This window comes from Artemia franciscana, chromosome 11 (genome assembly GCF_032884065.1).
Source record: "Artemia franciscana chromosome 11, ASM3288406v1, whole genome shotgun sequence".
NCBI classification, from domain to species: domain Eukaryota; kingdom Metazoa; phylum Arthropoda; class Branchiopoda; order Anostraca; family Artemiidae; genus Artemia; species Artemia franciscana.
The window spans coordinates 13677943-13705889 of NC_088873.1; the positions used below are offsets into that span (position 1 = coordinate 13677943).

Genomic DNA, 27947 nt, shown 5'->3' on the forward strand with positions numbered 1-27947 from the left:
TTAACAGGAATAAGAGTAGAACCACCACTCTTCTAACCCTTTCAAAGACCAGAGTATGATTTCCGCTTTGCTTAAAACAATTTATATTTCAATCAGTGTGTTTTTTCTTCACCATACGATACACAGCAAAATAATATCACAAGGCTAACCAAGGTCTATTCATAAGAGATACTACCAATAAGAGTGTGGCTACCCCCCCCCCCACACACACACACACAAACAAACACACATACCTCAATATCCTCTAAATGGCCTGTGTGTCATTTGCGTCAAAAACAATATGCGTTCTGAATAACGTGTTTTACATTTGTCAAAAAAGATAGAAAAAAAAATAATCACGATAATAGTCAAGATTAGGCTAAGGGAAAAAACTAACAAAAGTGGATTGATTATTTAAATATAAGTAGATGATATTAGTTCAAGAGTCTCAGCATTTTTTTTTTTTTTTTTTTTACTTTCAAATGTTATAATTATAAAAGAGAAACGGTTTAAAGTGTATTTTTTTTAGTGAAGTGCAAACGACACTATGGCCTTCATACAGTTTAATTGGCGGTAATTCCATTCTTATTTGGGGTAGTTTCTGTTCTTTTTCAGTTTGACATGATTATTCATAGTAGTTTTCGATGCTTTTAAGATTCATCTGTTCATCCATTTCCGTATATATTATCTTTATGTTTGATCTGACTATTCATTTTAATTTCTGTTTTGTATTCATCTATAGTAATTTCTGTGCGTTTCAAGATTTAATATATCTCCTTACTTTTCATTGAAAAGTTTCTTTTTGGAAAACAATCAAACAAATTTATTGCTGCTGGATTTTGATTAGCATAGTTTTATAGTTAGTTAATTTTAGGGACATTCACAAAGTTTTTTTTTCTTATCAGTTTTTCTGCTCAAAAATTAAGATGTTGCGTTGCAATCAGCAATAGTTTTTATAATGATTATTTAATATTATTCCTGCAATAGAATGCCTGGTGAATGAGGAGAGGGTGGTTAGTTATATGAATTGAACATCTACGTTATATTTTGGTCTTTCGTTAGGGCTGAAGCCATTTGACCTTTTCCCATGGACACTCCTGAGTTTACATGCATCTAAATCAACCACTAAAAGAATCTTGTTACGGATTCTCACTAAAAATTGGATCTTCGGTACCCAGACCGGTGTTACTGGGGCTCTAAAATTGGGGTAGTAGTTTGCTAATTGCGGGACCAAATGGCATCTAAAGTGGCACAGCAACTTGCTAACCCTGATGCCCCAGCAAATCCAATAAGTTTGTTTTGAGTTCGATTTTCAATCGGGCTCTTACGGGTGGGACAAAATTTTCTCCAGCATTTTTTGCTCAAATTTCTGAAGTCAATAGTCCATTCAACTATATTTTTTCAGATTTTTTTTTCGGACTCGATATGGTTCTCTTTGTCTTGTCTATATGTAATTTTAAAGCTGATTGAGAAATATCTATCTGTAGTTTATCACACCTGCGTCTGGAAAAAAAATTGTCTTCATTTAGGCTCCATTTGGCTTAACATGTTTTTTTCATTAGATTCCCCTTGGCCCATGGACTTACGGATATAAATTTCAAACGGATCAAGGACAATGAGTTTTTAAGCCCATTTCCAGGCGTCCTAACACCCTCATCTTCCCACCAAGTCTTCTTAGTGTGATTCTTCCTTAGCCTAGTCAACAATCCTTGAAAGCTTCAAAACAACTTGGAATAAATATTTTGGATTTATTTTCTTTTCATTAGGGTCCACTGGGGTAAGGAATTTATGACTTAAAATTTCAATCTGAAAACAAAGTTTGTTGGTTTTTTGGGCTTTTTTCAGAGTGAACTATTTTTGATATTTTTTCTTGTGCATTTAAGTCCTATTTTCCCAAGGACAAAAGGATATAATCTTTAGAGTGATCGGAAGCAATGTTTTGGACCCCTTTCGAACCCCATTTATGTGAGGGGGAAGAGATACACCCAAAAATTTTTTTTATTTATTAGCCTTCTCTCGGCCTAAGGATCTGCATTTGCGAGTTTCAAACTTAATAAGTGTAGCAAGGTTTTTGGCCCATTATAATGGGGTAAAAATCTTGCTTCCCTGATAAGTTTGAATCTTGCAGATGTAGTTTGCAGCTTGCAGTTGTAGGTCCGGTTATTATCTAACCCCGTAACACCCTCCCTAAACAAAAACATGTGGATTCCTTATCCCAGGCAATGATTCATGGAAGTTTCAAGGCGATTAGGAAAAAAGTTCCGTAGCCTTTTTTGGGCCTCTGTTTTGAAAAAAAGGGTCAATTCATCCAAATAAACTTTCCTTTCACATTAGGATCCACTTTGCCAGGGAATTACAGTTTTAAGTTTCAGACTACTCAGAAAAAAGTATGCTGAACCCTTTTAGGGTCCCATTTTTAGGCAAGCGATTTTTTTCCATTTTTATGCAAACTGGGACTCTCCCCACTCAAGGAATCTCAGATATGAGTCTTAAACAAATAGATAAAAAAATTTGCAATATTTTTAGGGTCCTTGTCCCCAACCTAAGTCTTCTTTTGTGCAAAAAGGTTCGCTTAACCAAGAAGCTTACAAGTGTAAGTTTCAAGCCGTTTGGAGAAAAAAAATTTCATTCCTTCTCTTTAGCAAGAACAGGAGTTTATTTTTAAATCTTTTTTTTTGTGCAATAGGGTGCCCAGGCCCTAAGGATTTAAGGGTACAAGTTTCAAGCCAATCGAGAAAAGTTTTTGACCCCTTTGGGGGTTCATGCCTAGTCTCACCTTGGCAATTACATTTTTAAGTTTCAGACCGTTTTATAAAAACAAATTATTGCCCTTCCTCACTCCTTTGATCGGCCGATTTTCTGAGGAGCTAATAATATTGAGGAGCTGTTCTTTTTTTCTGGACGAAAAATTTTCTTGTCCCTCTGTAGAGCCACATTTTTGAGAACCCGTGACCTCAAAGAATTTTCTGTGTATATTGGCTTTCTCAATAAATTCGACAACTTTAGAAAAAAAAATCAATGCTAAAATTCTTATCCAATATCAAAGAGGGATACGTGGGCTTAAGGTACCAAAAAAGGGCATTGGAGGGGACATTAAATCTTGATTTTAGTCGTATTATATCTAAAATTAGATCAAATTTTCAAAGATATAGCACAACAATCAAAATTATTACTCATTCTTATTACTCATTTAGACTTATTTTCTTATTGCTGAATTTTGTTACTGATTTTCATTTTTCAAGAGAATTTCAAGAGGCCAAAACAAAATCCGAAGACAAAGAATTCACTATTATCACCAACACTCACACTTTTCTTCACAAAAACGAACACTTTTTTCACCAACAAATAAGACATCTACATTTACAAAACGAAACGGGACTCTCGGAGTTGACAATACACGGGAACAACAGAATTACAACCTATAGGCTAAATAAATTTTTCATACCAAAGACAGTGTTTCTAAAAGCGACCATGTTATAAATTTGTCTCCATCTGTGTTCGCAAGCCCATCCTCCGCCGCAAGTATCATCAGCATTGATAGGAACGTTAATTGTGTTGTAGTTGCTATCATGAGGTGGCCCTTCATCAGTATTCTAAAAATAATGAAAAGAGAAATCATCAATTTAACAGCACAAACACAAAAAAAAAGAAAAAGAAAGGAGATAGAAGGAGAAAGGGAAAACTGTTTTCCTAAATTAGTGGCTAATATAGACCAGCACTTGAACAAGGCCTTAACCCTACTCATACATACAACCACATAGGTCAAACAGCATAGCCATACACAATCAACCATAAAGAATAATCCATGGACAGGCAGTCATGTCGTCAATAAGTATAAGTCGTCATTTACCAAACAATAAAAACACTAAAGACAAATAATTCAGAGGCAACAACTCAACACAAGGGCTCATCAGGAGAATACACTTGCCTATACGGTTTCGGCACTTTAAATTCTCTACCCAGTCAAGTGTTGTGCCTACCACAGAATATCCATGGCATCCCCGTGTCAGGTATCACCCCCAAAATACATGCCTATGAAAAAAAAAAACCAGCAAATGTAGAACAACCAAGTAACACCAAAACAACTTATCCTGTTAATATATCCCTCTTTTTAGCAACAATAGGTAAACTAAATATGATAAATTTTACCAAATTACAAATATTAACACATTGCAAAAAACCTGAATGAACTAAACAATTAAAGAATTCATCTTTACCATGAGGCTATTTTTTAACAATTTGTGAAGTTGCTGATGGTGTCCTAGGGAAGAGTGCTAAGACAGCAACTAGGAATATTAGTGAAAAAGCTTTAGGTTTAATAGAGAGTAGAAGGGGTTTGTATAAGAATTATCTGAGCGATAGGTCGTATGAAAACAAAAGGAATGTAAAGAAAGTGGAGAAAGCATTAAAATATGAAGTAAGGAGATGTGAAATGGAGGCGATGAATGTGCTAAACCGAGATACAGTTGCAGGAAAAGATATAGATGAAAATGAAAAAGTTTGTGATACCTTGGATGTGAAGGAAGATTTGTTTAGTGAGGAAGAATTAGCGACAGCACTAGAAGGATTAAAAAATAATAAGGCCCCAGGTGCTGATAGTATGATTAATGAGTTCCTTAAATATGGTGGCTCTGAGGTTAGGAATAAGCTACTGAAGATTATGAACATGATTTTTGAAAAAAGGGAAGTACCCAATGATTTTTGGAAAACCTTAATTAAACCACTGTATAAGAAAGGTGATACGAGTGAATGTCGTAATTATCGAGGCATTAATCTGGTCTCTGTAGGTAGCAAATTACTGAGTAATATGATACTTTTTAGACTGAGACATGCTGTAGACAAAGTTTTAAGGGAAGAACAATGCGGTTTTAGAAAAGGTAGAGGATGTGTCGACCATGTTTTCACTCTTAGGTTAATAATTGAGAAGTCCCTTCGTTGTCAAACACCTTTGGTCCTTAGTTTTATCGATTATGAGCAAGCTTTCGATTCTGTTGATAGAACAGCGTTAACAAAGGTCTTATCGTTATATGGTATACCAGAAAAATACATTAAAGTGATTTGCGCTATGTACGAGAATAATACTGCTGCGGTTAAGGTAGGAAATGAGGTTAGCAACTGGTTTTGTATTAAATCAGGAGTTAAGCAGGGTTGTGTTCTATCCCCCTTTATATGGATCATTTTGATGGACTTCTTCTTAAGGAGCACAGGAAAGGCAATGGGAGACCATGGAATCAAATGGGGAGGAAGAACGCTCCTGGACTTAGATTATGCTGATGATTTAAGCATATTAGATGAAAGTGTGAGCAAAATGAATGAATTTTTAGAGGTTTTACGAGTTCAGGGTGCTAAAATAGGCTTGAAAATTAATGTTAAGAAGACTAAGTCACTAAGGCTAGGAATAAGTGAAGATGAACAGGTGACCTTAGGTAACGAAAAGATTGATCAGGTTGGGAGCTTCAGTTACCTTGGTAGTATTATTAGTTAAGATGGTGGGAGCAGTGAAGATGTTAAAAGTAGAATAGCTAAAGCTCAGGGTGTTTTTTCACAGTTAAAAAAAGTTTGGAAGAATAGAAAGATAAGCCTACAAACCAAGATTAGAATATTGGAAGCTACAGTGATGACAGTGGTCAAATATGGCTCTGAAGCATGGACACTCCGAAAAGCAGATGAAAATTTACTAGATGTTTTCCAGAGAAATTGCCTACGGATTGTTCTGGGTACCCGGCTGACTGACAGTATTTCAAACAGTAGGTTGTACGAAAAGTGTGGTTCAATCCCGCTTTCTGGGGCTATAATTAAAGAAAGGTTGAGATGGCTAGGCCACGTTCTACGGATGAAGGATGACAGATTACCGAAGATTGTCCTTTTTGGCCAACCGTCTGGGGCTACACGGAAAGCAGGTCGTCCTTGTCTGGGTTGGGAGGATGTCATAAATAAGGATTTAAAGAAAATGGGAACTTCCTGGGAGGGTGTAAAGAGGGAGGCTTTAAATAGATTAGGTTGGAGGAGGAGCGTGCGTAGCTGTGTTGGCCTCAGGCGGCTTGGTGCTGCAGTGAGTTATTAGTAGTAGTAGTAGTATTTTTTAAAGAAAATCCAATCTATTAGAAACACAATTCAAAATAAATGGCGCTGCATCATCTTTTCGCGAACCTCCGAAATTAGCCAAAAATTTCCTCAAGTATTTCCAGATAATTCTTTTGGTATTTATTTAAAAGTTCATTATAACAAAAACTAAATTTTTTAAATTGCCAAGTTAATTTATTTGCCGAAAAACCTCTTAATATCAATTTTTGGCTTAAGATTTTACATCTATTTTTAAAATCAATATAATTACTAAAGATCCTTGCATAACGAAGTAACTGTGAGAAGAACGCCGAATATGTGATATTTGAGTGTATATTACTTTCAGGGAATGGGAAACTAATCACTTCAAAATCAAAATCATCCGTTTTATTATACATTTTAAAACTTAATTTATTATTATCAGAAATATTAATATTTAAATCTAAGAAATGATCTTCATGACCAGCGCCATGACTAGGTTCAAGAGTAAGCTCTGATGGATATATATTTTTAGAAATATCAATGAAATCCTTACAATTTAAGACCAAAATATCATCTAAATATCTTTTATTATTTGACAAAACATGTTTTAAATTATTTGGATTATTCTTATCCATCATATATTTATATTCTAGTTGACTTAAAAACAAGTCAGCTATAAATGGGCTGGCATCCCCCCCCCATGGGAATTCCCACGATTGGCTTGTACAAACCACCACCAAATCTTATATAAGTATTCTATAAAACAAATTCTAATAACTCAAAGATCATATCCAAGCTGTAACATCTCGAGTTAACTGTAGTCTTAAAGCAGTTTGTCCATATAGCTTTTTTATTATAAGTGTCTATTTTATATATATATATATATATATATATATATATATATATATACATATATATATATATATATATATATATATATATATATATATATATATATATATATATATATATATATATATATATATATATATATCCGTCTATAAAGCTATCACATCCAAAAAAAAAAGAGAGAAAGAGAGACAAAACATAAGCATAATTTCTAGATTTCTTGGTGGGGAAAGGTTACACCATAACATATTCTGAAAAGTTACACAAAACTAGCCCCTTTCCCCCCTACGTTTCAAGCTGTCCTGCCGAACCAAACAGGTATTTGAAAATCCGAAAAATAAAATCAACCCGTTGGTAAATAAAAACGATTGAAATCAAACTATAAAGGCCTATTTCTTACTATTAACATTAAAACAAGTTGAAATGAAATTTCATGTAAAGAGATTTATTAATAATACAATCAACCGATTATTGCTATCTTTTTTAATTGAATCATTAGAGAGAAGCAAAGGCAAATTCCGGGTAAAAAACACTGTATATTTTCAGGGAAAATAAGAACAAACTCATGAGGCTTAAGTGGAAAAGTGCAGACTTTAAATCAGCAAAAGTTGATAAGACATGTAATTTTTTAGAGCAAGAGGGTTGAGGTTGGCCGCCTTCAACTCTCCTAAATAAGACATCGTTCTTGCATTTCTGTTACCTCTAATTTAATAAGTAATTCTTTAACTTTCTTATTTTGTTGTATTTTGAACTATATTCTGTTGAAATATATTTATATTTTACTTGAACTTGTCTCTAAGTCATATTGTTTCCGTCTTCATAACTTTGCTAGGTTGCAGCTACTGCTGCAACGATGGTTGTTCCTCTCTCTTCAAATAGAGAGGCACAACCGGGCCATTGTGAGATCCAGCACCGTTTAATTCTGACAGACAAAAGTCCCAATAGCTAAGACATAAGCTTCTTATTTTGTAGATTTCCTTAGCCTGAAATATTTTTCTATTCAGAAAAGGTTTTGTATTTTTATTTCTTTGACAATTTACATTTTTTCTACAAGCTAAATGTCTTTTTTCTGTCTTCAAGTACATTTCAGATTATATTATACTACTATTGCAATTCGATTTCCGCCATAGAGCAAAAAATTTCAAAAGCCTTTTCCAAATTTTGTCCTTTATTTTTAAATGATATGTCCATAGTCTAATTTTAGGGAATATGCTATTTTTTACAAAATTTTGATTGTCTTATCCCCTTCGGTTCTTGAAGACATTTGGCTTGAAGACATTAATCATTGTAAACTTTGAAAGTAGGTTAGATTCATAATAAAAGTCTCAAGTTCCGTCAAATGCCCCATGCCCACTCCAAGATTTGGCCCAAATGGCACCTCTGGATATGTCCATAGTATTTTAGGGAATATGCTACTTTTTACAAAATTTTGACTGTCCTATCCCCTTCGGTTCTTGTAGACATTTGGCTCCGACTCAAACCCGAATAAATCCACAAATCGCTACTTTTTACTGAATGAATCCCTCTAGATTTACAGTTGTTTTATAAATCCATGCCCATAAAAAGCTTCTGACAAAATAAATCGGACAAACACTGCACCGTATTCCTTTTAAACACCCAACCCTTTTAAATTATGTACATTCAGCTCTAGAACCTGATCTAATATCTACTGCTCTTTTTCTTGATGTACGAAAAGAATTCGAATTATCGAAACACAAACTTCTACTTGGGAAATTATCCCTGCCATAAGAGGGAGTGCATATTCCTGGTTGCTATCAAATTTATCTGGTCGAATTATCTTGGCTGATCCGCTATTTTTTTCTAACACTTCTGAAATAGAGTTTTGCGCTCCGCAAGGACCTATCATTGGGCTGACACTCTTTCTAATCTACGTTCCCATTGAAAAACTGATACTACTACTCTTATACTGGATACTAGCCGCTCCTTACTTAAGCCCTTGCTTGATTTGAAATATACTTATTTTCCGTCTTGTTCTTCTTCCAATTTTTTAAGTTGCATGGCCAACTTCCTCCTGATTTATGTCGTAATATATCTTTTGTTTCTGATTAATGAAAATACCATCTTCACACTCCCAACTACCTACAGGTTCGTGATACGTCATTAATGCGGTTTAACTTCAACCCTCTGACATCTTACAAGATGATATGGAGCACACACCCAAAGTCTGTATAAAGCTGCCACTTGTTTAGTCTCTTCTAAAGATACGTTAGAGAATTTTAGTTAATTGTTTTTAACGTAAAATGTTTATACATTTTTAATAATTAAACGTTTTTAATATCTTAAAAACGTTTTCTCCGATCTTCCTCGGAGTTGATGTATCTGGATGGGGTTAGATGTTTAATTGACTTGGTGGAATCATGCACTACTCCCCTGCATAGCTTGTGGTTTTGGAGATTGTTAAGGATTTCCTTAGTTTTTATCTTAGTTTAATCTTTTTTTCTCCTCTGCACTTACTGAACATGGAGCATTGCTGGAGAGATTATATTGTAGTTGATTTATATTGTAAATTTAGTGACCAATAATAGAGCTTAGAATTCAGAAGAGGCTAAGAGAGTGTTTAACCCATTTACCACGAATGTCCAAAATCCGTGAATGTTGTCATTCAACGATAAATGCCCGAAATAAGTTTCTTCCTCCTTCGATTTAGTCAGCGCTGCCAGTCAGCTTTTTAGTTTAATGCAAAGTTTGATGATGACAGGTTAGGTTATGCTAGGTTAAGTTGGATTTTTAACCCATTCCTGATATTTATAACCGAAGTTAACTTTACCTAAACTGACATAACCTCGACCAATAGCATTGACCTAAAACAATGTTTTCCTTCCCTTAAAAATTGATATTTTTCTACACGCGAGGTGCACAAGCGAAAACCATTATTATAATTCTTAATAGCTTATACAATGAGTGTTTTCGAGTTAGTAGCTTTTCTGAACTGAAATTTTGAAGAAAATATTCAGAAAAACGGTCAGAAATATATCACGGAATATAATTCTAATCGAAAAAAATAAGGCTGACGCAAGATCACAAAAGGCCGCATAATATACAGGGAGTAAAATCCACGGGCCGTAATTTGCCCAATCTGAATTACTGTATCATTCGAAAGAAAGAAAAGGAAGAGATGTCTACCATTAAAGCACATTAATGGTTACGTTTTCTTCCCTTATGGGAGTATGATTCTATTTCTAAAGTCTATAGTGACAACTCTGTTGCCGGAATTCTATGTGCTCTACATGGAAATTTTGTAGAGCTCAGGTTTGCAGCCCAGCACCTCATAAGAAGTGTGTTGTATCAATTAGTTTAATCTGTTTTCCCACATCTTATTTGGTTTTCAAATAAAAAACTTAATAACAAAAAAGACATAAGCAGATATTTCCCGGTTTTTGCTGTTTTGCAAAATTTGTGTTGAGTGACACAATGCACTCGGATTTACCACAACCAATTTGTATGTACAACGCCTTACTTACCTCAAAGAAATAACTAGACATTACTCGAGTCCATCCATATGGGTATGCAAGCATGAAACCAACAGCCATCTAAAAAAAAAAAAATACAAAAATATACATGTGGAAAATTCGTCAGCACAATCGCTTTTTGAATAAATTTAAATTCCAAAAACTTATAAGACCGAAATTTTACTTTTTTTTTCTTTAAAGATTTTGAAAATTTTATTGGATGTGGCTAAAGAAAACATGACATATATTAATTGTATTTTGGATATTCAAATCTATGATTTGTTTTCAAACGTTCTCCATTTTCAACTTTTGTTTTTTACAGGCTTCAAAATTACAAAATTTCTTGGTTCTTTTTTACTTTTGTCAAATTTGTATTCATCATACCCCTATTACACACCCTGCGATCTTTAAAGAAAAGTCTAGCGTTTTACCTTGCTTGATATGCATTCTGTGATAAACCCGTATAATAAATTACATGTATAATAATTACAAAGTCATGCTTGTATATAGAAACTAAGTAAAGCGTGACCACAGTAATAATAATATATATTACGCATAATCTGGTGAGCTGAGCAATGCCCAACTTCCATGCGGAATTTTTAGGGTTGGCCAATTAGATCTTAAAATATTAGTTTTCATGCCTGTAAACTGAATCTGAGAAAACGATAGAAAGACATAATTTGAGTACACAATAAAAGGGACTAAGTTAGCTTTAATGTAGGATTTTCACACCAGGTTCTAGCCTCAATTTTGCGTTTTTGTAGCACAAGTGTTTTACTAACAATCATCACAGAATATGCGGAAACAATGTTGTAATTACGTTAGACCATGCTTTTGTTATGAGTATGTTTAATATTTTTTAACAAGGTTAAAACAAAAAAAAAACATCCAACCTTTGCAACAGGCTGGATGAAAGGTGAAATCAAACGAAATGGCTATAAATCATCGAAGTTTTTTTTTAGAAGGCATACCAAACAGCTTTAAAAAGGGTAGGACAAATGAGGACTTTTCTAGTGCGTCTTTCTCAGGTGGCTCAATGACACGACGGGCTAGTAGGTTAAATAATCGCTTTTCGGACAACAGTTTCTTCAAAATTTAACTAAACCTTAAAAATAGACATCCAAAGAAAAGGAATGGAGAAAAAATTCTAGACAGTTCTGAAGACTATAGCATCTAATGTACTCAAAATCACAATAATTTTCAAGCCTAACAGGTTTCAAGCTCAAATTCGATATGGGTTTTAGTAGTAAAAAATAAAAATATAGAAATACAATTAACACGGTTGCTTATGCATTGATACCCATTTAGGTCCGTGGATAATACAAACACTAAACACAGCGTGGTCTCATCTCTTCTCAAATTTCCATCCCGAACCACCGTCGATTAACAATAAATTTAATACGACCACTCCTCCACTCGTACTCCTTGAAGTATCAAACAAAATATAATAAATAATAGTAATACCAAATATTCTAAGCATAAAAATAAACTGAATAAATATACAAAATAAATATTTCTATTTTATAAAATGAATAATATTTCATTTTATAACACTTTTGATAAGTTGAACTACTTCTCATTATATAACATTTGACTGTTAATTTAGCGATTACGGTAGTAGGCTCCTTTGGGTTCCTTTACAATTGCTCTGTAGCACTAGGCCCCTTTGCTCCTTTTGTTAGTAGCCTCCTCTAGGCTCATTTAAAATTACTCTGTGACAGTAGCCTCATTTGCTCCTTTTGTTAGTGGGATCCTTTAGCCTCCTTTATAATTGCATTATGTTCCAAAAATATAATAAATAATAGTAATACCAAATATTCTAAGCATAAAAATAAACTGAATAAATATACAAAATAAATATTTCTATTTTATAAAATGAATAATATTTCATTTTATAACACTTTTGATAAGTTGAACTACTTCTCATTATATAACATTTGACTGTTAATTTAGCGATTACTCTGGACTACGCAAAAAAGCCAAAAATTTAAAAACTCTGTGAATGCTATTAAGATAACGAATGCAGGGTACGTGACGTTCTCTTTATCTTTGCTATTGTATGAAGTCTTTCAGGGTTGTCAAGTACCCGGAGGGAAATTTCTTTCCGCTGAAGGACAATGAAATAACTAATGTTTCTGATTTCAATACTCATTATCTTAGATACCAATACAGTTATGAAAACTCCTATCTTGCCCATGAGAAGCCTTTGGTACAGCGCCTCCTCCAAGCCCGTGCTCCGACGCGTAGATCGTACTACAACACCATAGGCGGGAACGCAATTTTGTTTTGTTGCATACACAGCTTAGATACCAATATTGATATCTAAGCTGTGCTGCCAGTTTCCTGTCTCCAGCCGCTAGCATCTCTACCGCGCATTATGTTCCAAAAATAAATCGAGTTTTCATAACTGTGTTGGTATCTATGCTGTGCTCATTATTAAACTTCTCAAGAAGAAGGAAATTACAAAGAAAAACTGTTTCTTTCATTGCAAACTACTATGCGGAAAATTGCTTTTTGCATTTTATCTCTTTCAGATTTGGTGTATATATTTGTTAAGGATTCCTTATCAACTCTCACCTAGATCTTATTATTATTCGCCTGAAACTTATTTCTAGAGTTGTCTGAAATGTTGCTGCATCATTTAACAATACCACCAAAATCACCATTTTGGCTAAATTAAGAAGGGGTCACACTCGTGTTCAGAATACACTCGCTTCCAAGACAGAATTGTTTTGCGTCTTAGAAACGATTTTAAAAAACTGTTTTTTCAAAACACTAAAAAATTAATCTTTCTTCAATATTTAAACAAGACAAAAGGAGCAAAGAAGCCTACTGCTACAGAACAATTGTAAAGGAGCTTATTAATAAAGGGGCAAAGGAGGCTACTGCTACAGAGTAATTTTGAAGGGGCCTAGAGGAGGCTACTAACAAAAGGAGCAAAGGGGCCTATTGCCACAAAGCAATTATAAAGGAGGCTAAAGGATCCCACTAACAAAAGGAGCAAAGGAGCCTACTGCTACAGAGCAATTGTAAAAGAGCCTATTAATAAAGGGGCAAATGAGGCTACTGTCACAGAGTAATTTTAAATGAGCCTAGAGGAGGCTACTAACAAAAGGAGCAAAGGGGCGTAGTGCTACAGAGCAATTGTAAAGGAACCCAAAGGAGCCTACTAACCAAAGGAGCAAAGGAGCCTACTGCTACAGAGTAATTGTAAAAGACCCTATTAATAAAGGGGCAAATGAGGCTACTGTCACAGAGTAATTTTAAATGAGCCTAGAGGAGGCTACTAACAAAAGGAGCAAAGGGGCCTAGTGCTACAGAGCAATTGTAAAGGAACCCAAAGGAGCCTACTAACCAAAGGAGCAAAGGAGCCTACTGCTACAGAGCAATTGTAAAAGACCCTATTGATAAAGGGGCAAATGAGGCTACTGTCACAGAGTAATTTTAAACGAGCCTAGAGGAGGCTACTAACAAAAGGAGCAAAGGGGCCTACTGCTACAGAGCAATTGTAAAGGAACCCAAAGGAGCCTACTAACCAAAGGAGCAAAGGAGCCTACTGCTACAGAGCAATTATAAAAGAGCCTATTAATAAAGGGGCAAAGGAGGCTACTGTCACAGATTAATTTTAAATGAGCCTAGAGGAGGCTACTAACAAAAGGAGCAAAGGGGCCTACTGCTACAGAGCAATTGTAAAGGAACCCAAAGGAGCCTACTAACCAAAGGAGCAAAGGAGCCTACTGCTACAGAGCAATTGTAAAAGAGCCTAAAGGAGCCTATTAATAAACGGGCAAAGGAGCCTACTGCTACAGAGCAATTGTAAAAGAGCCTAAAGCAGCCTATTAATAAAGGAGCAAAGGAGCCTACTGCTACAGAGCAATTGTAAAAGACCCTATTAATAAAGGGGCAAATGAGGCTACTGTCACAGAGTAATTTTAAATGAGCCTAGAGGAGGCTACTAACAAAAGGAGCAAAGGGGCCTAGTGCTACAGAGCAATTGTAAAGGAACCCAAAGGAGCCTACTAACCAAAGGAGCAAAGGAGCCTACTGCTACAGAGCAATTATAAAAGACCCTATTAATAAAGGGGCAAATGAGGCTACTGTCACAGAGTAATTTTAAATGAGCCTAGAGGAGGCTACTAACAAAAGGAGCAAAGGGGCCTACTGCTACAGAGCAATTGTAAAGGAACCCAAAGGAGCCTACTAACCAAAGGAGCAAAGGAGCCTACTGCTACAGAGCAATTGTAAAAGAGCCTAGGGGAGCCTATTAATAAACGGGCAAAGGAGCCTACTGCTACAGAGCAATTGTAAAAGACCCTAAAGCAGCCTATTAATAAAGGAGCAAAGGAGCCTACTGCTACAGAGAAATTTTAAAGGAGCCTAGAGGAGGGTACTAACAAAAGGAGCAAAGGGGCCTACTGCCACAAAGCAATTATAAAGGAGGCTAAAGGGTCCTAATAACAAAAGGAGCAAAGGAGCCTACTGCTACAGAGCAATTATAAAAGACCCTATTAATAAAGGGGCAAATGAGGCTACTGTCACAGAGTAATTTTAAATGAGCCTAGAGGAGGCTACTAACAAAAGGAGCAAAGGGGCCTACTGCTACAGAGCAATTGTAAAGGAACCCAAAGGAGCCTACTAACCAAAGGAGCAAAGGAGCCTACTGCTACAGAGCAATTGTAAAAGAGCCTAGGGGAGCCTATTAATAAACGGGCAAAGGAGCCTACTGCTACAGAGCAATTGTAAAAGACCCTAAAGCAGCCTATTAATAAAGGAGCAAAGGAGCCTACTGCTACAGAGAAATTTTAAAGGAGCCTAGAGGAGGGTACTAACAAAAGGAGCAAAGGGGCCTACTGCCACAAAGCAATTATAAAGGAGGCTAAAGGGTCCTAATAACAAAAGGAGCAAAGGAGCCTACTGCTACAGAGCAATTGTAAAAGAGCCTAAAGGAGCCTATTAATAAAGGGGCAAAGGAGGCTACTGCTACAGATTTTAAATGAGCCTAGAGGAGGCTACTAACAAAAGGAGCAAATGGGCCTACTGCTACAGAGCAATTGTAAGAAACACAGAGAGTGTCTGACGAGACATTTAATAGCACAAACAACCTAGATAAAAAAAATATTGGGAAAGATAAAAAAATCTTTTATCACTCCCTACCCGCTTTGCTATTTAGCCTTTGTTACTTTTGGCATAAACGTTTGCCGTCTCTAAAAAAGAAGAAAAAAGATCCATGGTCATCTTAATTTATGCTTTGTTAAAACAGAGCTACCGTTGAACTATTAAAAAATCAAAGCTCATTTCACAGTCAACGCATTAGAAATGAATTATTATGGAGGAATGTATCTCTATTCATTAGCATCCCCCCTTCCGACTTTGCCCTAGAACGGACGATCATAGAAAGTTAGAGGAGGGTCACTCAATCACAAATTTAGGTGTTTGTTTCCAAACCTACTAGTTTACTCTTTAGTGACTCAGAACCTGAAATTGACTGAGCCTGTCTCAATTTATTGCAAAAATAAATTTCCCGCCGTATCAATGAATTTTTGAACACTGATCGGAACATAAACGAAACAAATATTCCCCCTAATGAAAATATTTTTTTACGGGGCGCATATTGAATCCATAACTTGAAACACAATTTGACTCCTATCAGAGCCTAGGTTTAGGAGCATGCCTAATTTGGGTCTTGGGATTTTCATCTATTCTCATAATGAACATTTTTAAAATTCAAGATTATTTGTCATCTTCCTTCGCAGTTGTAGATCTTTTTATAGAAGTAATTCGCAATTTTGGGTACTTTGGTGTTCTCAGTCTTCAAATTTTTTCTTTTTTGGTCCAGAAAAAGACTCTCTTCAAGTTGTTTAATAACAACACTTAAGCATAACTATCAATTATTATTTATCTTGCCTAAGAAAAACTTCATCAAAATGCCCATTTTTTTGGGAATCAAGCGAAAAAAATGGAACTGAAAGTCGTACCAAACACAAATAATCGTGAAGCCAAACGTCAAATTATTAAAAATAAATTAAAATCTAGGTTACCTTGTAAAGTTTTGATTCTTTATGGGTGATGATATCAGGTCCTCCTGCCCCATGTCCTCTCTGGTTGTCATGATTGTCAACAAAAACAAGCGCATTAATTCCACTAATCATACCCCATCCTTCACCTTTAAAGACAAATCTAAGAATTACAATCTTAGGGGTATAGACTCATAAAACTACTAAACAACATTTGGAAAGGAATTTATTCTTACTCTTGCGCGCAAAATGGAATCAAATTCTACTTATATTAGAGCAAATATTTGTATTCTACACGTTGTAAGCAAAACGGGGTTGTTCAAACTACTCTTGTAGTGTATTTCTAAATATGAAATAAAATTTTATATTCATTTTTGATTCCCACCATATATATTTTTTTAATTCAATAGACTCTTTTCAAGTCACTTATTCAAAAATTTATCATAATATTAATTTTTAATTTCTTTTTCTTTATAAGTTCAAGCCTGCCTAAAATGTCTTAACTTTGTGCGCTTGCAACACTTACATAAAAAAAAAAATAAAAATTGAATATAAATTATATGTGATGAGGTAGCAATTATAAAATCCAGATTCTGTTCGATTAATGACACTAAAACACAGTTTAAATTTATCTGCTTGTTCTTTTTGTTCTTTCAAAATAGATGTTGCCAATCATTTGTATACAAAATATACACAAACACGCACATGCGCAGAACTTTGTTTTGAAAAGGGTTGAGAGTACTCCAAAGGATTAAAAGACAGGCAAAACAAAACTGGAAACAAGGAAAGAATTAGAAGAATCTGAGCCTCTTGAGCTGAGAAGTACTCTTGCATACGTTTGTTTTTACTTCGATGGTTTTAATTCAAACTTGTCTACAAACTAATCATGACACGTCCTTTAAAGAACCAAAGTGAGAGTCAATCATTGGACTGTCCCATTTTGCAGAAGTGATACCAAATTAAACGAAAAAAAAAATGAAGCAACAATAATCAGTTTGTTTTTAGTGTACCGAAATTCCTATATTGTTTTGGGCTTTAAGTAAAGCGCTAGTTGTCCATAATCCTACAAACATAGGAAAATATAATTAGTTAGTTTATTTGTACTGGTTTTATTGACATGTGTTATATAGACTGTGATGCAATAATTTTTGTTCGTTTTAAGTTTCAACTTAGCTGTTTACTTCCCCCAGAAAAAACTTTGGTTTTGTAAATTGATCTGTAGTAAGGAGGATTAGGCATAGACACTTATGCAGATTATTATCAAGTTTAGTCTTCCGCATCAAAAGTTACGAGCCTGAAAAAATTTGCCTCATTTTATAAAATAGGGGTAAACGCCCCCTAAAAGTCCGAGAATCTTAATGAAAACCACACCATCAGATTCAGCGTATCTGAAAACCGTATTGTAGAAGTTTCAAGCTCCTATCTACAAAAATGTGGAATTTTGTATTTTTTGCCAGAAGAAAGATGACGGATGCGCGTTAATTTGTTGTTTTTTTCCCCCAGGGGTGATCGTACAGACCCATTGGTCCTAGAATGTCGTGAGAGGGCTCATTCTAATGGAAATTGAAAGTTTTAGTGTTCTTTTGAAGTAAAAAAAATGGAGGGCTAGACCCCTTCCCACGCTCATTTTTTCCCAAAGTCACCAGATCAAAATTTTGAGATAGCCGTTTTATTCAGTATAGTCAAAAGACCTCATAACTATTTCTTTGGGGACTACTTATTCCCCCACAGTCCCCATGGGAGGGGCTGCAAGTTACAAACTTTGACCAGTGTTTACATATAGTAATGGTTATTGGGAAGTGTACCGACGTTATCAGGGGGATTTTTTTGGTTTGGGTGTGGGGTTCACGGGAGGGGGCTATATGGGAGGATCTTTCCTTGGAGGAATATTTCATGGGGGAAGAGAAATTCAATGAAAAGGGCGCAGGATTTTCTAGCATTACTATTAAAAAAAAACAATGAAAATATAAACATGAAAAAGTTCTTTTCAATTGAAAGTAAGGAGAAGCATTAAAACTTAAAACGAACGGAGATTATTACGCATATGAGGGGTTCACCTTCTCCTAAGACCTCGCTCTTTACGCTAAAGTATTTTTAGTAATATCAACTATTTATTCTACGGCCTTTGTGATTCAGGGGTCGTTCTTAAGGAATTGGGACAAAATTCAACCTTTAGTATAAAGAACGAGGTGATGACGAGGGTGCGACCACCACCCCCCCATATACGTAATAAAAACATAAGAATATAGAAGTTCGTTACGAAAGTTAATTCGTAAGTTATGTATATTTTTTATTAATAAAAAATCTCTTAAAAATTCAAAGTTCTAGTTGTCTTTTTAAGTAACCAAAAAATTGGAGGGCAACTAGATCTCCACCCCTGCTCTTTTTTCTCAAAATCGTCTGATCAAAACTATGAGAAAGCCATTTAGCCAATAAAAATTAATATGCAAATATCGTTTCAATTATTCTTGTGCGGAGAGCCAAAATTAAAACATGCATTAATTCAAAAAAGTTCAGAAATTAAATTATAAAAAGAAGTTTTTTTTACCTGAAAATAAGGAGCGACATTAAAACTTAAAACGAACAGAAATTACTCCGTATATGAAAGGAGCTGTTCCCTCATCAGCGCCCTGCTCTTTGCGCTAAAGCTTTTTACTGTTTTGAAAAGTAAAGTTGAGAGAGAGTCAAATTTTAGCGTAAAGAGCAGGGCGTAAACTTAGCAAAAGCAGAAAGATAAATACTGCCTCTTTACCGTCTATAATAAAAAAAAAATCCCATATTAAAATACTTTCTTTCCATGCTAAATTACGGAGAACCAATGTGGTAATAAACAACAAACAGAGATAAAACTCCACAAAAAAACCTCGAAGGAGACTGCGGGCACTAGAGAGGAAAGACTAAAATATCGCGGATATTTCGCCTGTATCCAAACTAGGCGTCCTCCGCACAAGAAAAAAAACACTAAACTAAAAACATATTAAACCACCACCAATAATAATAAATACAATTGTCGCTACTTATACACGTAGGGAAAAGAAGCTATTAGAGTTACTTCAATGCAAACATCAAAGCAACTGAGGAAAAATTATGAAAATTGAAACTTAGTTAACTATTCTGTTGCGAAATAATCCTCTTGTAAGCTAACATTGAAGCAACTCTTTTTGGTCTAGTAGGTAATCTTGTCCCCTGGTGATTGTATAAAATTTTAATTCCCTTACTGACTATTGGTTCATTTTCCAAAAGACAATAATAAATTGGGTCAATATTTAAATTCCCTGTGTCTCTATTTATTGAAAGATTAGCAAATATATGTTTTTTAATTTCTATAGCCTCCCTCGCCCACTGAGAAAAACCTCTATCATTAGAAATAGTTGTAGCCTCATCAAATTGTATAAAATGTTCGGGATGAAAGAATGTATGTTCAGCCAAAGCCGAAACAAAAGTTTCAGGAGGCTTTCTTAATTATAGCGTTTTTTCTATTGAGTTGCGATGCTCAATAAATCTTTCAGTAATTTGTTGGTGAGTTCTACCAATATAAAACTTTCCACAAGAACAAGGAATTTTATACACCCCACTAACTAAAGCTCCCTGGGTTAAATCCTTCCCAGAATTAAGAAAACTACCTAATGGTCTCACTGATTGGAAACAAGTATCAATGTTATGTTTACCTAAAATTCGTTTAAGCATCTCCCCCAAAGTAGGTACATAAAACAAAGAAATGAACCTTTTCGGCACGTAAAGAGCAATGTGGTCTTAAAATTTATTGACAGTAGCTCTCTGATCCAATAAAGGCACGAAACGAAAGGCACTTACAGTGAAAGGGTTAAGATGTATCAAGTCGATGGCTTAACACACATGACATGATCCTTTCAAAAATGTGATAAAAAATTCAGATTTGGAGTATCTAGTCGATGGCTTAACACACATGACATGATCCTTTCAAAAATGTCATAAAAAATTCAGATTTGGAGATATTTAACTAGAAGTTATCAAACTACTAAGCTTCTTGGCTTTCTTATTCTTCTTCTTTTTTTAATACTTTTTGCTGCTTGTTTTCTTGGTTTGCTTTTATTTTTGTCGGAAGATTATTTACTTCTTCCACTTCTTCTAACCTTTAGAAGTGTTAGTTTTATCTTAGGTTCTATTTAATAAGCTGACACATCGAGCTCTGCTCTCCCTTGGCTAGAATTGATGTTTTATTGTAGCTATTCGTATTAATAGATTTTTGCGTACCTAGTGTTGAAGGCAAAAAATTACATTTACTGGCCAATGTATTTGAAGACATTGCTTTCATTGAAAACCAGGGTTAAGAATTCACTTTCGATTACGTTTAACATTTTGTTTTTTTTAACTTTAGTTTGCATTTATCTGGCTTATTTCTAGTGCTCGCTCACTATACTACTATTTTTTTCAGAAAATGACAGTTGTTGACACCAAAATAATACCGCAAATACGTATTTGAACTAATAAGTTTCAATTTTTTGTGTCTTCTGTCAAAAATAAAGGGTAGGGAAATGTCCTCTTTTTTAACCGTAGGAAATTCTGAGGCAGGGTGTGCTATTAGCCCCCTATGGGTCTGAAAGGCTACGGTCATCCAGAAAAATGAATGATTCGCTTTATAAATTTAACTGTCTTTCGCATGAGCACTTGTTTTTTGTTTTTTTTTATTCAAAAACACATTTTGTAGAAAGTTACTCTTTTTGGTAAAAACACAATACATTTTGTATGGAGAATCTTGACCGTCACTTATGCTGCATCCGGCATCTTACTATACCAAAATGAAATCAATACCTCGGTAAAACTAAAGTCAGCTGTTCAGTACCCGGGTCAGGGCTCTTCGGATCTAAAGTCGGGGTAGTAACTTACTAATTTTGGTGCCTCGCAAATTAAAAGTATCTAAAATTGAGGATATAGATTGCTAATTTCGGCACCCAATAAAACAAAGAGTAATCCAGATGACGTGACAGTGCCTCCGTGTACTACTGCTAGCTAAAAACCACTGGGGTAGGAAAACAGAACTCAATAATACAATAGAAGAGAATAGGGAACACATATTTATTGAAGTATTAAATCTACCCCACCCCGAGAACTAAAAATGTGAGCTCATAAGGATTAGAAATAGTCATTTTGTTAAGCAACTATCTACGGCTGCTCTAACTAATACACAGGGAAATACATATATACAATCTGTTTTATTTACTAGTCTTCGAATGGTACTGGACTAAAAAGCTGCTATCCAGACTTTTAGACGTCTTAGGGTCCCAAAATTAGGAAGTTGCTACCCCAAATATAAATACAAATAATCATCGAATCACGCACCGAAGGCTCGGTTTTATTGGGAAAACCTTATTTGTAACTACAAAGTAACCTTCAGGATACGAGCCAAACTTTTAATAATGGAGCTAGTTTTAATACTAGTTTAATACTTTTAAAATTGGAGCTAGTTTTAATACTGGAAAAAATGAGCTTGAAGTAAAAGATTTAAAGCCCAATGTACCTACCAAATAAAACTAAAGATAAAACGTAAGAAGAGCAAAATATATTAGTTTAATGTAAAACTGTTTTTTAGATTATTTCCTTTTTATTCGTTTTACTGTTCTTTTTATTTTTTTTTCTTACCCTTTTCTACTTTTTTTTTTTACTATAGACTCATTGTTGTCAAGACATACTTCTTTGTTTTCATGAATTAGGGAAAAAGATTGTAATTAATCCTTTGGGTAAATTTTCAGAATAGCGGCTTTCCCGAAGGAGACATACTAGAACATAAAGAGAGAAATTTTTAAATTACTAATTTTATGCTCTTTTTTATGGCTAAAGCAACGTTTGTGATAAGTCATCCTCACACCCCTTCTTATATTGCACTAGGTTACATACAAAAGAAACATAAAATAAAGCGGTACTATTAAATACCTTACTTTATGCTCCCTTTTAACATAATATTCGTTACCCAAAAAATGCACAGCCCCCCCCCCTTGATGGATATATAAAAAGCCCTAATAATATATTTGTTTGTTTATCTTTCCATTGTTTGATCCATTGTGAAACCAGTTACGCATCCTAGACTTGAGATGTCCACTTTAGCCTGAGTTATTTTGCTAAAAATGGATAAAATAAATACAATTTTAAATAAGTTAAAAATCTGAATAATAATAGGAAACAATATAATCTGATTAATACGAGTATGCTGCTTATTATAAAGTACAAATTTCATTGTTTTATTATTTTTTTATTTTGATTGACTATGTATCCTAAGGCTATATAAGAGCCATCCCGGGGTTGAAGGGAATGATCACAAACACGATTTTAACCGTATAAAAGAGCAATCTAAAAATACATCTCTTTTTGTTCTAGCATGTCTCAGTCTCGAGAGCAGCTATTCAACAACTTTACTGTTTTGTTGTTTGTGTTTATTTGTTCTTTTTGTTTGTTTTTGTCATGGCCAGTTTGCAATATAATGCAGAGGTTAAAGCGCTATTATGTACAAGAAGAACGCCTACAGAGAAACAGATTAAACACAAAGTTGATTTGAAGGAATAACTTCAGGGATTAAATACCAAGATTAAGGGGAGCCCTGAGTTGACTACAACCAATTTAGAAATTTTTCTATTGCAATTTATAAATGAATAGATAAAATCTTACCAAAATTCTTCAAATAGGCAAGTTTTTGTCCATTTTTTTGTCTGAAAACTTCTCCAATTTTAGTAGAATATTTAAATTCTGTAACAACACCATTACCTGTATATTCATCTGACTTAATTGGCTCATAACCTGGAACAAAAGAAGCACAGAATACTAGAAGTGCATATATGAATTCAGTTTTTGGTTCTCGTATAGATTATTTGGCTTTAGTTTGCATTAGAGTTGTCTATTCAAAACAACTTTTTTTTATCTTCCTTCTTTTTGTATCTTCATTTTCAGAAAAAACATGAAGTATCTAAAGTTTGCATAGTGCTGAAAACAATGCTGCCTTAGTTCAGCCACAAAAGTTTCATTACTTAAAGTTGAAGCTTTTCAACTTGTAAATTCCCTTTACTTAGTAAATAGCAAAGAATTTCCCAAAACCATTTTATTAAAACTTCAAAAAAGGAATAACTCTACTATTCATTCAAATGATTCTTTAAAGCAAAGAACAGTGAAAAGTCACAGATATGCACAATATAATGCACAGTACCAACGATTTGGTTCACAGATAATTTTATTTGTTTTGAATCTTTGTTTATGTGACATTTCTGGAACTTCCATTATCAGGAATATTTGTGGCACCAATTATTTTGTTCTATCAAAACTTTTATAAACTAAATGAAACCTTCAACATTGATGAACTGATATTTATAACAAATTTATATTGGTTCATCTAATTTATATTTATATAAATATTATTGTTTGTAATTACTATTATTAAAAAAAATATTTAGAAATAGGGGTCAATCCCCTGGGCTCTTACTTACTGCATTTTGTTAAATTTTTTGTCGGGGAGGGAGGTCCTCAGATCACCCTTTTTTCAAAAAAAAAAGTCAATCAATGTCACCTAGCCTTTTAAATAGAATCCTGGGGATGTTTATAGATATTTTTTACCCTGTATATAGTCAATGTTCCTGATATTATTGGCAGTTTTTCTACCGAATTAGATTCTTAGTCTACACGACATTATTTTTAAAGTAGCATTTAGTGGTGATACACATGAAACAAAAACGCACTATATGTCGTTTAAGCTCTTGGACACTATTTAAAAGTACTTTTGGAAGGACAGTTAGGGCATCAAGGTAACATCTAATTTTCCCAAAAGGTACATTCATAAATTCTTGTTTTACCCAGTAATTAAATAAGCTATGCTACACACGAAAGATTTTATTAAAAACAATTTTCCGTTTATTATATTGAATTGTCATATGATTTCATCATTTTCTGGGGCTTCTTGAACGTCAGCGTAATTTCAAGTGCGAATAAGAATCTTAGAATATCTTAGTTATAATATCTTACATATCTTAGCGAGATAATCAAGAAACCGAATTTCAAGAAACCCTAACTACTAAAATTTTGAACTTTCACCATGCCATCTACTCGACCAACTCTAAAGGTCATTTTTATGCACTGTCAGGGAGTTGTGGGTTATCTTTGTATTTTTAAACAAAGTTTTCATTTACGTTTTAAGTAAGTCCTTTTGCTGAAAGTACCAAGGACAGTCAAAATCAACTCTGACTTTTTAGATTGTTTGTGTGAAAACTTACACAACCATATATATATATGGATATAAACAATTAAGGAGACCCCGAAAGTTCAATTTTAACGGAATAGACCTCTATGTGCAGTTAAATAATTTTTATTATTTAAAATTAAGTGAAAGAATTAAAATTCTTTCACGGGCGTCAAAATTAAGTGAAAGAAACGGCGATGAAAAACCATCAAAAATGTTTTTCTTTGGGGATTAACAGATTCTTATTGTTTGAATTTTTACACACTAAAAATGTTCTCAATTTTTGTTAATTAGTTTCGCTTTTTTATTTTCACGGTTTAACGTGGCAACACCGACAAAAAGGTGGTGCTGCCCTAAAAACTTAATTTTGAAACCACAAAATAAAAATCTTATAAAATTGTGGTTTTCAGGTATGATGGGTAAGATGGGTCCGGGGACAAAAATAAAGTTTTATTTGTAGGTACTAGAAAACTTGCAGTTGACTCAAAAACAGTTTTAACTGGACTTCAGGAGGAGTCAAGGTGTAGTTCTATCGAAAGAAAGAATTAAATAACGCAAATATCAAAGTAGTAAATATAATAAGAAAGCAATAAGTGTGAATAAGAATAAAGTATAAATAAGGACGTAATTATTATACATAAATTCTATATATGAAATTAAAAGATGCAAAGGAAAAATTTTATAACTAATAAGCAATTTGGAATTTATAGGGATAAACTTGCCTCTAGTTGGTCTATTGCAGAGGACTGTGCATTGGTACACCAGTGTCTGGTACCGAGAAAAGTTAGAAGTATAACAGTCCAGAATAGGGATGAAACCTTTTAATCGACAGTGAACAGATATAAAATTTTTAACTGGATACTTCGAACACATATACAGTGTTCATCATCAGCAGTAAAACTAAAAGACATCAATAAAAGCAAAACAAAATTTATACCCAATAAACTAATTACATATAGTTTATTGCTCTTATTTTTTTTCAATGCAACAGCGGAAGCAAATCTTCTTGACCTTTTCGGCTCCGATTCATTAGATTTATCTGACATATCAGGTGGACAGAGGTCATAGCTCTTACGTGAAGTGATATTTAATTTTATTTTTGTTCACTGTCGATTAAAAGGTTTCATCCCTATTCTGAACTGCTATACTTTCGTCATGGAAAGGCAGTGTGGTCTTCGAAGTTATCTACGAGGAAAGTTAATTAACTATTCTGCCTATCTGCACCAAATAAAAAGAAGTGATATTTAATTTTATATTTGTTCACTGTCGATTAAAAGGTTTCATCCCTACTCTGAACTGTTATACTTTCGTCATGGAAAGGCAGTGTGGTCTTCGAAGTTATCTACGAGGAAAGTTAATTAACTTTTCTGCCTATCTGCAGCAAATAAAAAGAAGAGACATACGTCTTTTAAGCTTGTCAACTACAATATCTTTTAAGAACAGTTAACCACAGCCGCTATTTTCTTTTCACCAAAAAAAAACAAAAAAACTTGAAGCACCGAGAAGGACAGGCTAAGAAACAAAAGAAATAAAATTCGAAGAATTATAGGCTATAAAGTATGCAAAAAATGTTAGAAAAATAATTTAAGGGTTTTGTCTATCTTAGATACTTGTTAAGTTGTTGGACAGTTCTGTCTGTCTTTGATAATACCATTCAGGAATGGATGTATAGCTTAAAATAAGGTTCAGGAAGGCATTTGTAAGTGAGATACAGAGGAGATCACTCAAGCTAAAGAAAGGAAAGAATATCTACTAAAGACACAAAAAGAATCTTATCTCACATTTTAAAGACACCGTATGAACAGACAAAAAAAGGGAGAAAAAAAAGAACTAAATACGGGTGAAACAATAAAGAATTCATTTCATCCCAGTTTTTTTCATAGATAACTTACCAAGGTCAATTACTTCCTGGAAAATGAACGGCTTTCCAAATGAAGTTGAAGGCATTGAATCAACAATTGCCTTTACGTCTCCTGGCCACATGTGTTTTGCAGCATCGAATCTGTAAATTAAAACTCAATCTGTCTTAAAAACAATAAAAAACATAATGATGGATTAGCAGCAATCCTAATTCTGAAGATGACCTCTCTGTAGTTATTATTGCATGTTCAGACCCCAAGGTCAAATCATGTACTAGATGTTGGTAGTTTGCATTACCAACTAATTTGAAAAAAAAGCTCAAATATTCCTTTTCTTTGATAGTTTTTGCTAATTTTCATTGCGAAAAAACTCTCAGAACTTATAAACTAGATTTAGAATAGTATGCTGCCTGAAATCGTGCAAAACAAAATCATTTTCCAGTTTGATATTCTCTTTGGGTAAACACATGGCCTCAAATTTCCCTTTTCCTCTCAAATTTTCCAGTAAAGCAATTAATAACTGTCTTACAGAATTTACATTTTGATTTAGGCCACTCGGGCATGTCAGGCTACTGACGTGTCGTAAAAATGATTTAGGCTAAGTAGCATATAGATCGTATCAACCATTTACGTAGTGCAACCATTATCAACCTGTGCTACGTAAATTACCAGCTTTATAATTTTTTTTTATTCTTGAAGCTGTAGACTAAAGTTGACTCTAGTTCGGCATTGTGGAGTGACATGAATGAGAGGAAAATTTTCAAGTATAGTTGAAAATTTTCAAGTAAACTACTGTCAGCCAGCGTGTGTTCCCCGGGGAGACCCTTCAACAAAGTTGACTCTAGTTCGGCATTGTGTAGTGACATGCATGAGAGGTGTAGCATAAGTGGGAGACAGTAACAACGGCAATCAAGGGGTAAAATTAACCTTGACTTGATGCCCACTTAATTGGACAATCTGTCTTGGCTTCGTCTACAATTGGCCATGACTTGACTTTTCACACAGCTATTCCATTTTCAATTCAAAATCAACGGACTCGTCAATAGTCAACATATATTTATTAAATCGGTCTTGAGTTTATAAAGCCCATGTATTTCTCCTCGTTTAGAAAACACTCTCAGCACCTATCTTTATAGGTGCATTTCCTGCATGATGAGACTATGTTGAAAAATATCGGAAAAAAAAACAATTCTTGGAAAAATGTGACAGCTTCCCTGAAATCTTTCGTTCAGTATGGAATAAGTACAAAGAGCTACTTCTTTGACGGAGCTTTCCATATTTGACCAAGGTCATTCATCTCTTGCAATTTGATTGCGAGAAAAAAAGGAAGAGGGAAAGATTTATATTCTCCTTAATATGAAAGCCTCTAATATCCACTAAAATAACACAGTTTTCTCCTCGAAAGCTTTTAACAAATAAAACCACTGCTCAGTTTAACAATATTTTAGCAACCAGTTACCGCCTACTTCAGACTAAATCTCAGTAAATCGCATCTTTCTCTGAAATGCGGTCGCTTCATTTTCACAGACACTTTTGT

The 27947-nt window shown here is 34.3% G+C and overlaps 1 protein-coding gene across 2 annotated transcripts in view; it reads right to left on the minus strand.

The window, feature by feature from the left end:
* LOC136032844 (alpha-amylase 4N-like) overlaps window positions 1–27947 on the minus strand; it is a 47182-nt gene that overhangs the window by 7864 nt on the left and 11371 nt on the right. For both annotated transcript variants that reach the window (XM_065713254.1, XM_065713253.1), the window contains exons 5-9: window positions 26444–26553; window positions 22997–23125; window positions 16382–16506; window positions 10356–10424; window positions 3425–3572 (exon numbers count right to left, since the gene is read on the minus strand). In XM_065713254.1, the coding sequence (XP_065569326.1) occupies window positions 3425–3572; window positions 10356–10424; window positions 16382–16506; window positions 22997–23125; window positions 26444–26553 (581 nt within the window). The remainder of the gene's footprint in view (window positions 1–3424; window positions 3573–10355; window positions 10425–16381; window positions 16507–22996; window positions 23126–26443; window positions 26554–27947) is intronic.